Raw genomic sequence first — 14,318 nt, forward strand, 5'->3', positions numbered from 1 at the left:
GCTGTTCGCATTGGACTTTCCTGCTAGGTAAAACTAACCTGGTCAGTTTTCCTGGGCAAGCGGGACTCGGTTAAATTAACCGCGCGGCTTGGGTAAGTTTCCTGTCAGGTAAACTTCCTGTGCTGTTCGCACTGGACTAATTATGGTAAAACTAGCCAACGTGTTGGTTAGTTTTACCAAAAAAAGTCCAGTGCGATTGTGGCTTAAGATAAGATCCATTTGGCGTACAAAATACAAAAACATATTAATTAAATTACATCAAATAGGTAAAAAAAAAATGAATTGCACAAGAGATAATAATATAGAACTGTTTTAGCAAAAGGAAATTATTTCCCTTATTATCAGCCATTACCTTAAGATAAAAATTTTTTTTTTTAATTTAAAGAAAATAATTGTAATTATGTACAAGGAAATTGATTTCACCAATAAATCTACCATTAATCATTATCAGCATCACCACTGGCACAACCAACCTTAAATGAACTTAAAGTTAAATAAAATTAATGATATGTAAAAAGGGATAATAGAGAGGCCCAAGCTTCCTTTTTTAAATATTCAAATATGTTTTTAAAAAACCAGAACCATGCGGGCGTCAACGTTCCTATGCATAAAGCATGTTTTATTTTCAGGCAATATGAGGTTAAGTGAATATTGTATTGTGGTGGTTTACCTTGAAAAGTAAATTCTTTGCAAACAATCTATTACTGAATATTTATTTAAAATTTATTATTGTCTATAATTATCAGTGGAGGTGTATCTCCATACCAAAGTTACTATCATACTATTGGTTCATCATTGTTTATTGTTTTCTTTTCAAGGTCTATTATACAGCGCATTCCCACCATGTTTTTTTGAAAAAATTAAAGAAAAAAAATTGATCCGACGTCATTAAAATTGAGCGTTAATAATTAAATATTCAAGGTCTTCTTTTAAATTTGTGCTTTATGTGTCTTTATGAGTTAAGCATTTGGCGCTTCAGAATAATTCTTGCCAATTTAAATTCTGTATTACATCTATTCTAGTTTAAGTGATCCATTGAAAATTAACAAGCAGCTTGCATAATTAATTAAAATACTGTAGGTAATGTCAGTTATCTTGACAGTATATCTTTATATTTTATTTATCAAAATTGTCTCATCTATCAATTATTGAAGCCTACTTCTATAAAAAGTACATTACTTTCAGACATTCATATTAAGGTGCATAAAGCTAAAAAAAAAACCTAATTTATGAATAAATTCTGGTAACAGTCTGACAGGTAATAGTACATTTGGGTTTACAGTTGAGACCCACAGGAAGGTTTTAAATATTTAGTATTTAACGGTTCATATACTTTTAAAGGAATACTTTCACAGTGTTCTGCATACAGTATAGATTGATCTCTTTTAATACAATAAAGTCATTCAGTCTGTAACTCATTAAGAAATGACAGATTGATTTCAATACTGACCCTATCCAGGAAGTGAGGAATCATCTTCGAACCTGATGACTTTGAAAACTCGAAGGCTTTTTATACACTGTATTATCCATTAAGGTGTCAAATAATATCTGCAATATGGTAATTAATTTCAAATTTGATACGGGCACAAGAAGAAAAAAATGTCTTAGCAGAGATTGTGAGGTTCCTGTGCCCTTTGGCAAAAAACTAGGCCATGTTAGATGTAGCAGCAACTTAGCTCATCGATGCTAATCACTCCAGCAATTGGTTCACAGTCGTGGCACCACAGGTGCTACAAGCACTCACTGAGCATTCACTAAATTGAGATCAACTTCACCCTGGAGAATAACTGAGATCTAGGCTTCAAGGACAAATATTTTGCTATATAGAGCAGCGCCCTGGCACTAATAATTACCAACAGGAATAACTACCCTACTGTAGATATTCTAATGAATCTCTGGTAACTTTCACCATAAATTTATTATACAAGCTTATATGGGTTGATTAATTACAAAAGATACTGGCATTTGGATGAGAAAGATGATTATATTGGAAGAAGAGAGGTCATTGTAATGGAATTGGGATTAGCAAACTCATTATACTGAATTTGGGATGGGGAAGGCAGTGGATGGAATTGAACCAGGTACCAAGGGTTCCCAATCATGGATCTCCAAGGTACACATACACACACACACAGTGGCAGTTCAACTGACTAAGCTACAGTATCAGATGATCCACTAATTCGTCTTAAATAAAAAGACTGTCTCTTTTCGGAGTCTTTTTATTTAACCGTGCGGGCGTCAACGTTCCTATGCATAAAGCATCAAACAACTTTTTTCTGTCTTAGAAAAATCGGTTCTACAACATATCAAATTTTTTTTTCCCTCCCGAGTCTGACTTTAAAACAGGCTTAAAACGCCTAATGGCCCAAGCTTTTAATCTGATTGGTCTGTTTTTATTTGCTTTCTGTTATACTTCTTTAAATATTGTAAACTGTTATACTTCTGTAAATATTGTAAACATATATGGATGGATGAGATTTTCTCATCAGTATTCTTGAAAATGATCAAATAGATCGAAACGTTGAATCTCAAAATGTCTCTGTCTCTTTTCGGAGTTACTGTCTTTTTGTTTTAAGCTCCAGTATAATGATGTAATCTCTGTACTATATACAGTATAGTCAGGGGAAAACCAATTACTGGGCTAAGAATTAACTATATGGACCCACCCACTCTTGACGACCACCACTCTCAATACACTGTACACAATAAAGTAACACATGATCTGATATAGTGTGATTCGGTCGTGATTTATTACGACAAAAGGCAAAGGGACCGTCGCACACGATTTGTCCCTAAATTAATTTCCATAGTAAAAATTCTTAAAAAGTGGCCAACAAGCCAAGCGGCAGGGTGCCGTAGCGCCCTAGTGTATTGGAGGAGGAAGGGGTGGCAGACGGGAAAAAGAATTTCCAAGGAGTTATCGGTGCACGGAGCGAGGTAATTTCAATCCGCAATGAGAAAAGGGGTCCGGTTGTATATCCACACGAGGAAATGCAATAAATTGAAATTATTACGCCGACCGAGTGACACCCATTGGGGTGTACCTACGGCCATTGACACAAAGAGATTTTCCGCTGATGTCTTTTATTTGTGTCTACTGGGCTAAGAATTAACTGTGATTTGTTTACCTCAATCAACATTTGTCCTTCTTCGGTGGATATATGCTCAGTCCAGTCCTTGTCCGCACCTTCCTGCTTGCATTGATTCTCATATTGATTGTGATTGGACTGCGAGTGATTAGCAGCTGGATGGGGCACTGGAGGGGCCGAGATGGCCGGTAATGAGATGTCAGTCAATTCTGACAACGTCTGATTATTACGGATAGCTGTGAAGATACAAATTACGTTTATAAAAAATATGTCACTTATATAAAATATAATTTAATAAATAATCTAAATAATTGTATAAATGCAGTAATTTGATTCTACTAGCTTTTATCAATGCATCTATAGGATTGATATGTTTACATCCACTACAGCACTTTGATTAGAACTTAGCTAAGCTAACTCAGTCAATCAATCTCTTTCATCAGTCGGACACACAGTGAGTTTTTTGATCTTCATAGTTTAGAAATGCACCAAAAACCACCAAAAAATGATGTTGGTGCCTGGCTTAAAGGGGAAGGGGGTTGCTCGATCTCCAATTTTGACAGAAAAAAAAGATCACTTTAGCTATATAGCTGTAGCATATTGGTGAGCATGGTGTTTAGTGGATACCTTTGATATCACAATGCATTGTATAGAAATTAAATTAAATTATTTTCAGTTTTTAATACTATATTTACAAATCAATAATAATGAGTAGTATCACAATTTACAGGTAATAGGCAGGTAAAATTTATTATGTAATATACATATTTACTCATTTATTTATTTCAACAACATTCTGTGAGGTTGGTCCATCAAGCAAGAGGGACCCTTAATACATATAACAAAAAAAAATGGAGATGAAATATATTTAGTAAATAATTTAAAGAATTATCAAAAGAAAAACCAAATATGAAAAAGAAATACAAATATAAAATAACATTAAAGTAAATCAATAAGAATAGAAATAAGTAAAAAAAAAAAATTTAATTTTCATAAATATATTGAATATTTAATTATGTTCCAAATTTCACTGTGTCCAGTTGTAAAAAATATTTTTATATTATGTATTTTTACACACTGATAATATCTCTTTATTTGTATGTTTTGTGTTCTATAGCCACTTGTCTCCCTCCAGCATTAAAATATATAATTGATGATTGGACACTACCATAATAACATTATATTATACTAAATATGAAAAACATTACACTTAATTCATAAGGATATAATTTAATATTTCAAGCATATAACTTGGATGCCCAGGTACCTATTATGATGGTCCAGGGTAGCAGTAATTTCAAGGCCACCCTTGATTATGCCTTTCACACTCCTGCAAATAAGATGCCTTAGGTTTCTGCTGTATCAGCTGTGGGTTATGATCCACGCAGAGAACAGATCTGTTTATATCAGGGTTTTTATTTCATTATAGGATCTGATGTTATCTACAGTACATTAAATCTGATAAGAAAGTGATATCATTTTGCCTACGAAAAAAAACTTGCAAAACCAATCCTTAAAAAAATCAACAATGCCAAATTATGATTGTGATATCACTAAAATTAATTTATATATAAATAATCCTGAGATACTGCAATGATCTCCTATAATGTCTTGGAATATTTTATGTAGACTTGTTTTCACATGACATAAAGCTGTTTACAGCTTGTTACATTTTTACTATTTGCAGTTAAAACTGAAAACTTTATAAATTTATGGAATAATCTTTAAAAAATAAGATTTTATATATGATTAGCCTACCTGTTAAAACCATAATATGTATCCCATACTTTTAATAAAAAATACATATTTTTTAAGAAAGTATAATACATACTACAAGTATAATATACACGCCATTAATTACCTCATCATTAAGAGTATGCATTATACTTTCTTATCAGACATATTTGTTGTTCTGTGTACAGTACAGCATATGAAAATTACTGCAGAATAAAATATAATTCTTTAATTTTCTTAGTAATATTAAGGCCTAGGCTATGACATATCTTTGATGTTTTATTATTTTACAGTAGTACCTTATTCAGGTAAATAAAAATAATGTGACAAAGAAATAATTAGTACATTATATCTTTTGTTCATAAGATGGGAAGAATTACATTGTAATCGCACGTTTCACCCAAACCATAAACAGAACATAATAACCTACACTAACAAAAGCCCAGAGAATAAAACATTCAGAAAAACACAATAAAAAACAATAAAAGGCCATCTTGCATATAAATAAGGAAAAAGAATACTTGAAGATATAATATGGATATTGTCATGACCAGAATTACAATCTAATGGCCACCTACCCAACCTTGTGTGTTTATGTTTTATAGCTAAAAATACCACATTAGCATGCTATCAAATCACTAAATAAATCACAGAACAGAATTCCGTTGAAACACTTTTCCTGTGAAGAATTGAATCGGAATGAAAAACAGTTTGGGATCTACTTCAAGCTATCAATAGGTTCTGTTTGCTTAATCAACACCGTTGAGGAGTCAGTATTCATTCGTTTGAAAATTGGCACTTTTGTACAAAAGGAAAGCAATCTTCTTAGCCAGTCAACCACATTGGGTTCCTAAATACAACACCTTTTACTCGAGTATATTAATTGGGTGCACTATTGTAGGAGTGATGAAACCTCCCTTAACATTGTGGGAATCAATGAATCAGGGAGATTACATTAAATAAGAGATTCAGGATGTTTACAGTAATTTAATGCAGTGTGAACAGACTTAAAAGTACAATGTAGAATTGAATTTATGAGCTAGATATAGTCTTCAATAACAATGTTGATTTTTATTTAAATAATAATAATGTGAAGTTCCTAGTATTACATCATAAAACGACCTTAGTTGTGGGTAAATTTCTCTAAATTTTAGATACCACACAGTGGTATATGTTATACCATTGATGTGAATCCAGATTTAATAAGTTGTACCCGTATGCACGGTAACTTGTTACCATGATTTTAAAATCTATGGTTCTCAGTATTGGTGATGGTTCCACTGTGATCTGATTCTATGTGGTTCTCAATATTGATGCTGATATCGCAGCGGTCTGATAACAGATGCTATACAATGAAGGTAATAAACAGGATGAAAAATACAATATCTTGATTCTCTTTGTTTCATGGTACAATTCATGGTACAATAACCATAACCATAAATTGCTGCTTAATTCCAATGCATAGGTATGGTTGAAAGGTTTAGTAGCAGTTCTCAATGCTAATATTGCTATGAGTATTAAGAGAATGGCATATAGAAATTAGTTAAAAGTTCAGTGGCTAGCATGTTGCCTATTATATTGCACATTTGGAACTACCATAGTATAAAAATATTTCATCGACAAAGCAAAGCGACACATTCATCCATAATATAAATTTTACAGTGAGTCACATTGCCCATACAAATGTCAAACTATAAATATAATTACACTGTTAATCAAATGATCTTATCATAAAAAATGTTAAAAAATAACTAACAATTCTATAATCTCTCATAGTAGGCCTATTCTGGTAACAGGTCTTGCAAATCAAAACCAAAATTTGGCAGGGTGTTTTCTGATACAAAGCAGTTAAATATGGTGATAGGATAAGGAACAACTTAAGGTATGCTATTGATGGTTAAATTTAAGTTCTGTCCACCCTATTTAATTTTTTTGGTAACAACATGTGACATGCCTGAATATGGTCATGATGATACAGACTTCTAAAGTTCTAAGGAACAGAACATCCTTGCTAGGGAAATTTTGCCTAATTATTTATGGAAATAAACTATGACACTACAGAAATGTATCTTTAGTCTAGGGTATATACTGGAGGTTTACACATTGTTAAAAGTCCAGGACAATGATTTTTTCATCAGGACCATTGGCTACATTGTCCCTACCGACCCTAGGCTTCAGACCTGTCAGATTACTGATAAATTATTGTAAAACACAAGGAAAGTGCCCCATAAATCATCAGGTGCTAGGGAATTTTTATTTACTACCACAACTAGAAGACATGGTAATACCGGAAATGCATTTTACTAACTTGAGAAGTCAGATGACATAACATAATGACCATATATAGGCATATCATGACTAAATAAGGGCATGAAAGTCTTTTGTCAAAGAAAATTTTATGATAGTCAGAATTTGTAATGCAAAACAGAAATGCCAGTTAAAACAAAATCCTCCCTACCACCACATACAGGATGTAAATCAGAAAATGAACTGTACGATTAAAATCAAAAAGGAAATGAAACTGAACAGAAGAGTGAAAAGTCTTGCAAGGTTCACATTTATATTCCAGCCACAAATATAATCTTGGAGCCAACCGTTTTTGCAAAAATTGGCAATGTGCCAAAAAACCAGAAAAAACAGGTTTGCAAAGTGCAAGTAATGCAGTAGAAAGAAGAGAACTTCAAGTGTTTATGCAGGTTTGTCCACAAAATGCCCTGCGTTTGTAACTGGGCCAAAGCTGTCATTTCTGCGCAATTTATTTGAGAGGCAGTGCAACAGCTTGGCGCCTCCTGCTAGCCCAACAGTCTGTGGTGACCGGGTATTAACTAGGATCATATCCTACTCCTATCTAATTTCGAAAAAAACACTGCTGACAAGAATGGTGTAATGTTTAACATTACACAGCAGGGGAATATTGACAACGGAACATGACTGATTCTACGTGTTATGGTTAGTGGGCACAATTTAAATATCAACTCAACTTTAATTTAGTTTTCCGCTACCTATACACTTTAATTACACCAATGTACACTGTGCAGAGCAGGTGTAAGATGGTGCATGCCCTTTACTATAATCTTATCACCATCCCCCTGCCCCTTCCCAACCACAAATATTATCTTATAATGTTACTAGGAACACTGATTCAGATCACTGGATAGTTCTTTTAAACAATGATATAAAAAACCAAAAATCTGAAGTAAAATGAAAATATTTTATTATTTAGTACAGTATGGAAATATCCCTATGGAAAATATTTTATTTGTTCATTTTTTTTGTTTTCTTAATATTTATTCTATAATTTTGTTTATTCAATGATTTTACTTTGAATTATTTGTAATTAATTATTTCAATAGTATTAGGCATGTATTACATTATACGATAATACTATAGAAAGAAGTATTTGAGGACGTACTAAGTATCCGGTAAGATAACACGTCGGGAACGGCAAAATATCACTCCAATGATACTATAATTGCAATTCTAAATTATTATCATAAAATATAAGAATTCAATTAAATTTATATCTATATATTAATACTTATAACAGGTGTTCCTTTAATTGAAAAACCCCTCTAAATATAGACCACATCTGATTAAAGAACAGTTTTCTGTGGTTTCAAATTAACAAATGGATTTTTATCTTTAATTAGAGACAAATGTACTACACACCATGGAAACCCCAGTCACAAAAGTGGTCTTTATTTGGAGTCAGATCTGTATTTATATATATCAAAGCTACTGTTGAACCTCACTTTTTATGTATTTATATCTTCTCTGGTCTACCACTGGGCAAACTGCTGATAACATTTGCGATGCATTCTATAGTTCCTTTTTATATTTATATATTCCAATGGAGAAATCAGGAGAAATGATACAAAATGATGATTCCCACCTGAATCTCTTGCAAAATTTTGTTCGCAAGCATTTGGGAATGTACTGAATATTCAGTGCTTATTTATACCACATGTCAGGTAGGGCAAACATCATTTTGTATCATTTCTCCTAATGAAAATACGCCATCGGAATAGCATTGCAGTACCTGCTGATTCATCACCAGCCACCAAGCGCAAACACAGTGGTCTAGTGGTTAAGACATCAGGCTAGCTACCTGGAGGTCATGGGTTCGATTTCCACCCGAATCACTTGCAAAAATGTTTTCATGAGCATTTTGGGATGTACTAAGCATTCAGTACTCATAACACACGTCGGGTAGGACAAACAACATTACGTATCATTTTTCCTGATGAAAATATGCAATTGGAATAGCATTAAAGTGCCCGCTACTCCTTTGGGATAGGATTCATCACTAGCCACCAAGCCCCAATCTCGGTGGTCTAGCGGTTAAGACATCAGGATAGTTACCTGGAGGTTCTGGGTTCGATTCCCACCTGAATCACTTGTGAAATTTTTTTTGCAAGCATTTGAGAATGTACTAAGCATTCAGTACTTAAAACATACGTCAGGTAGGACAAACATGACTTCTTATATTTATATAATTTATATTTATTTTATATTTATATATATTTTTTATATTAAATGTTATATTTTATGTTATGTTAGCCTACACTGGTTGATATGATTGACACCCTCTGAGGTGACAATCACCAACAATATTGTTAAACCAGGTACCTTGATGTTGGATGTTTACTTCTTTTAAATGAACTGTCATTGAAATCATCTGTACTTATGTTAATGTTGTCATAACACATTGAATTGTCAAGTATAAAAATCCCTAAAATTAAGAAAAACAACATCATTCACATCTACATAGTACAAAGGAGACAAATCCCTAACATGGCCATCCTATTCTATATAAGTTCACGGTACGTTGGTTAAGTACATCCTGCTCCATTCAAACAATAATCCACTCAATCAAAACCACCCATTCATGACCCAAAACCCAATCAGAGCTACCCATTACCATGGGATATCATATCGGTACCCATTACCATGGGATATCATATCGGTATAGCTTTGCTATCAATCTATATATTCGGAATTCCGGTTTTAAGTTGGCCTACATGTTGGGTTAAGCATTAAATTTGAATTTATTCTGTGATTACATAAAATAACAATCACTATAGAGATATAACAAAAAGAGGTTCAAGAGTGTGCTTATTTTGATTATGTTCCTTAAGCATATCAAAACAAAATAAACACTCATAAAATTGCTTTGTAACTTTCTGGTATGATATGCGTTGAAATAGAAACTATAGTCTTCTGAATTATGTTTGAATTAGGTTATGAATACAGGCTTATGCACTTTTGGCTCCAGATTTTCTCTAAGAGGGCTGCTTGCCTTGGGTCAAAAATTAATGTTTGTGTTTGCGTTTGGATTTGATGGTTTAATTATTAAAATTGGAATATGTATTTCCCAACTATGTAATAAACTTTGAACACAGTAGGACAAAAATTTACCAAATACTTCACTTACAGTTGTGAATCCAGGAATTCAAAATAGAGGGGGCCCAGTGAAGGATTTTCAGAAATAGAGGATTCACCCACCACAGCCCCACCATGGTTGGGGAAAGATAAGACACTTTATGATTATGGCACCTCTAGATGGCTAGAAATGGCACTCTCAGACTTAAATTTTAATAGAATTTCCTTCCTTTCTCCATTATTTTTTTATTTTGCCAAGTTTAGGGGGGAGGAGAAACAGCCGAATCTGCCACTGACTTGGTGCTCATCCATAAAATAGAATACTTTCAATTGAGGTCCCATTGTAAACTTGATGAACCTATATACTATAGACCAATCGTAGGTCAAATGGACAGAAATGTCCAGGTCAAACAATCAAGCGTGTTATGATGATGAATAGACAGTAAGCCTATACCTGTCAAGTTACAATAAATGAGTCTAATTCCATGACAGACCTTACTGCAAGCCTGTATGCAAGATTGTTAATGGGGAGGGAGGAGAGAGGGGGAAGCTTCTATTTTTTTTACAAAAGGGCACTTTCAGTCCATACCCACCTCAGTCCCACCATGGTTGGGTTAAATTTTAAAGATACAGGCCTAATTTCTGGAAAAGGGAGGTTCTTTTGAACCCCTTAAACCCCTGGCTACGAGTTGGCTTAGCTTGGACACAGGAAATTACTTCACATATATCAGAGAGTTATATATCTGCTGACCACAGCCTTCAATGTCTTTTTACATTAGGCCTACATAATTTACATAATTTCACCATAAATAATTAAATATTAGATATTATTTCATTATAATTCTCCATTTTACAACCTGTCTACAATTTTTTTAATGTTCATCGACAAGATGTTGCATTAATCTTTTTTTTTTTTTTAAATTGCATTTTATTTATTGTACAATGTTTATTCATAAAATATTGCAAAAATCTTTTTATAAAAATGCATTTAACATTTACGCGAGACTTTTTTGTATCTTGTTTAGCAAACCCAGCCATGAGATTAAAGTAAGGTATATTAGGCACATACCACTGACTCTACTTGCCTCCACATATGTGCACTTGGTTTTTATTTTTAACACCTTCTACTTCTTATGGTACATTGGTCAATTAACCCAGTCTATTTCTAATCCAACTAATCAAAAGTCGCTATTTAATTCCCAAAGACCAATCAAAACAAACTATTTCTAAACAGCTGATGACCATAATCACCTCAAATTTGCTATAAATCTGTCTGGAATTCCTGCTGTACTATACCTACAGTCATGTTAGGTTAAAGCACAGCGTAACAATATAAACAAAAAACCCCACAAAAATGTTGCATTCTGAAATAGGTTAAGCACAGCATCATAACAATATAACAAAAATCCCACAAAAATGTTGCATTCTAAAATAGGTTTATGAGGTGATATATGGAATAAGCAGAACAACTTATAAAGATCTTGAATTGTGTTTGAAAAGGAATGAGAACATACAGTTCAATCAATGCCGTAGCCTGGATTTTCAAACAGTGCGGGACACTATCCGGGGACCCACTTTACCTTTAAATTCAAACAATGTGGACCCATTTTCTTAAAATATGAACCATTTTACGCAAAAATATGAAATATCTCGACTAATTTCCTTAAAATGTTACCCATTTTAGACTAAATACGAGAAATCTAGACCCATTTTTAGAAAAAAGAGCTCATTTTATACATAAAATTGCATAATTTGGACCCATTTTTAAAAAAGTGGACCCATTCAAAAAAAATTTGTACCAAAATTTGCCAAAATGGTAAATACTATCATTACAGTAGTATAGAGTTGATATTGATTATTATATTCACTACACAATCTACCTATAGATTAGGGTGCCATCCACTTTTGACTAGTGTACAGAACATGTGCTAGGGAAGAGGGGGTCAACAGTGGCAATAGGCAGTTAGGTTTGATTGATAGCTCTGTGTTGGTCATAATAACAGCTTTGTATGCAGCTAGCGGTACAATCAACACCAAATTCAACCAGCTATAGTGTATCCAACGGTGTGATTAATAGAGAAAGTAACTATAAACTGTGTCCAAAAGTGTTAAGATTCTCATCAGCTTTCTATAGGCGTACATACTGGGTATGGACACGACTTCATGCTGTACTGCACAACACATCCACTCGTAGAAGCCTTTGTGAAGAGCGCCCTCAGTAGTGACTTTAGAGTGGTCAAGACCAACTTCGGCTTTGAGAAAAACTTATTGTATTAAATAGAATATACATTGTAATGCATGTCTAGGTTAGGCCTAAGGTCTATAAATTTAGTATTAATTTTTATTATTTTTCATTTCAATTTGTACTCTAAAAGTTATATAATTATTATTATTCCTCTGTGTCTGTTCATATTCTATTATCGTTTATTAAATATTATTAACAATAATTAAGAAACAAAAAAGAAGAGAAAAGAATTATATAATTATATTATATAATAAATATTTTTGTACAGTAATCAATGTTGGGCACTAATCATCGAAAGTCAAGGTGTCAATGATGTTACATAATTTGACACTGAACATAGGTCAAAATGCTACAGATTGTCCAATAGTGTCAGGCTGATCAACACAGGTCAATTAATCACAAACTGTCCCAATCATCTTTTGACTTATAAACATGGGTGTCAAATGTTTGTAGTATCTGATGGATCTGTGACTAGGTCTCTATAGCAAAGGCTAAAAAAGCCCAGGCTAAAATAGACAGAAATTCCCAAGTACAAATATCCAAAAAAGGTGTAAAAAGAATTAACCCACTAAGTTACAACAAATGTGTCCATCTATGACTGACATATCTTGAGCTTGACAGGAAATTTGCAGATCAGACACTTTCTTCAGTTTATTGACCCCACAAGAATTATATTGGCTTTTGATTCTTTTTTTAACCATATCTATAAAGGGTGACCCTTCCAGCATATACTAGAAGTTTAGCTGATATTCAGGGGCCCGCCTAAAATTAAATAATGTGATGCTTTTATCAGCGAACTCTCTTTATGAGGCTTACGGAGTGGAGTTGTTTTTAGTGATGAGAAAGTCCTGCTGTGACAGGAATTGAACCTAGGACCCTGGGATTTGAAGGCAAGCAGCTTAACCACTAAGCCCTTTAACCCTACTAAACTGGAGTTAATGAATAATTAACTTATGTTGCTAAATAAGTAATAAAATCAAAGTTTTCTTCTAAGTTTGGGCGTTTTTTTTCCTCCACCAAACTTTGCTTGGCAATATACTTCTAAGAACCGTTATAACGTCAATGTAACATATATTTCACTTAATATTTCAAAATCTATTTACATTTGCCACACCCAGCAAGTACAATTATCTGTTAAATGAAAAAATTAAATAAATTTATATAGAAACAAATTCTTATTTTAACTTACAGCTACACATTCCCTAAAAAATATATTCCCCCTAGTTTCGAACACTCAATTCCGGATACGAGGTGCGGTTCCGTTGATCTTGAGGTTGCCTCCCATGGGTTAAATTTCTGACAATAACTTTTTGAACTTTACTGTCTCTTCAATAAACCCACTTCCTTCAAAGCCATCAGAAGCAACATTCTTAAGCTACTTGGCGCTATTTGTCTCCTTCAATAATTGATTATGCAAGAAATGAGGCTACATGGATCCACCCACTACTCCAAACTTATGGCTCTCTTTCTGACAACACTTTGAACTGGATTAGTTTTTATTTGCATATATTTATTTACTATTCTTAAAAAAATTAACTTTGTGTAAACTAACTTACAGTACTTGTTATGCACTCATTGCAAGTACCCCATTTTGGTTCTTTATTATTGTTTCCTAGTTCATGTAGGGCCAACTTTTGTAATGTTAGTGTTTTACAATCAACAAAAGCGATATTTAACTTTTGGCGTGAAACTTCTTAGGTATGTGAACAAATATTGACATCTCAACCAAAGCTTTACCTTAGAACCCTGTAGCTGCTTTGTTTATCTTGGTCAGTTTTTATAGGAGCGGTTGGCGTAGCGATTGCGTTTTGGTCTTTCAACTTTATAGTCGGAGGTTAAATCCTTCACTGTGAATTTCAACTGTGTTC

At 33.3% G+C, this 14,318-nt stretch overlaps 1 protein-coding gene across 1 annotated transcript in view; it reads right to left on the minus strand.

The window, feature by feature from the left end:
- The window catches only part of LOC117119765, a 27,970-nt gene extending 23,015 nt beyond the window's left edge, over positions 1-4,955 (minus strand). Inside the window, exons 1-2 of the mRNA XM_033264647.1 lie at positions 4,951-4,955; positions 3,129-3,363 (exon numbers count right to left, since the gene is read on the minus strand). Coding sequence (XP_033120538.1) covers positions 3,129-3,363; positions 4,951-4,955 — 240 coding nt within the window. The remainder of the gene's footprint in view (positions 1-3,128; positions 3,364-4,950) is intronic.
- Positions 4,956-14,318: the final 9,363 nt, after the last annotated feature.

This window comes from Anneissia japonica, unplaced genomic scaffold (genome assembly GCF_011630105.1).
Source record: "Anneissia japonica isolate Jap-2015-1 unplaced genomic scaffold, ASM1163010v1 scaffold11151_len745516_cov174, whole genome shotgun sequence".
NCBI classification, from domain to species: domain Eukaryota; kingdom Metazoa; phylum Echinodermata; class Crinoidea; order Comatulida; family Comatulidae; genus Anneissia; species Anneissia japonica.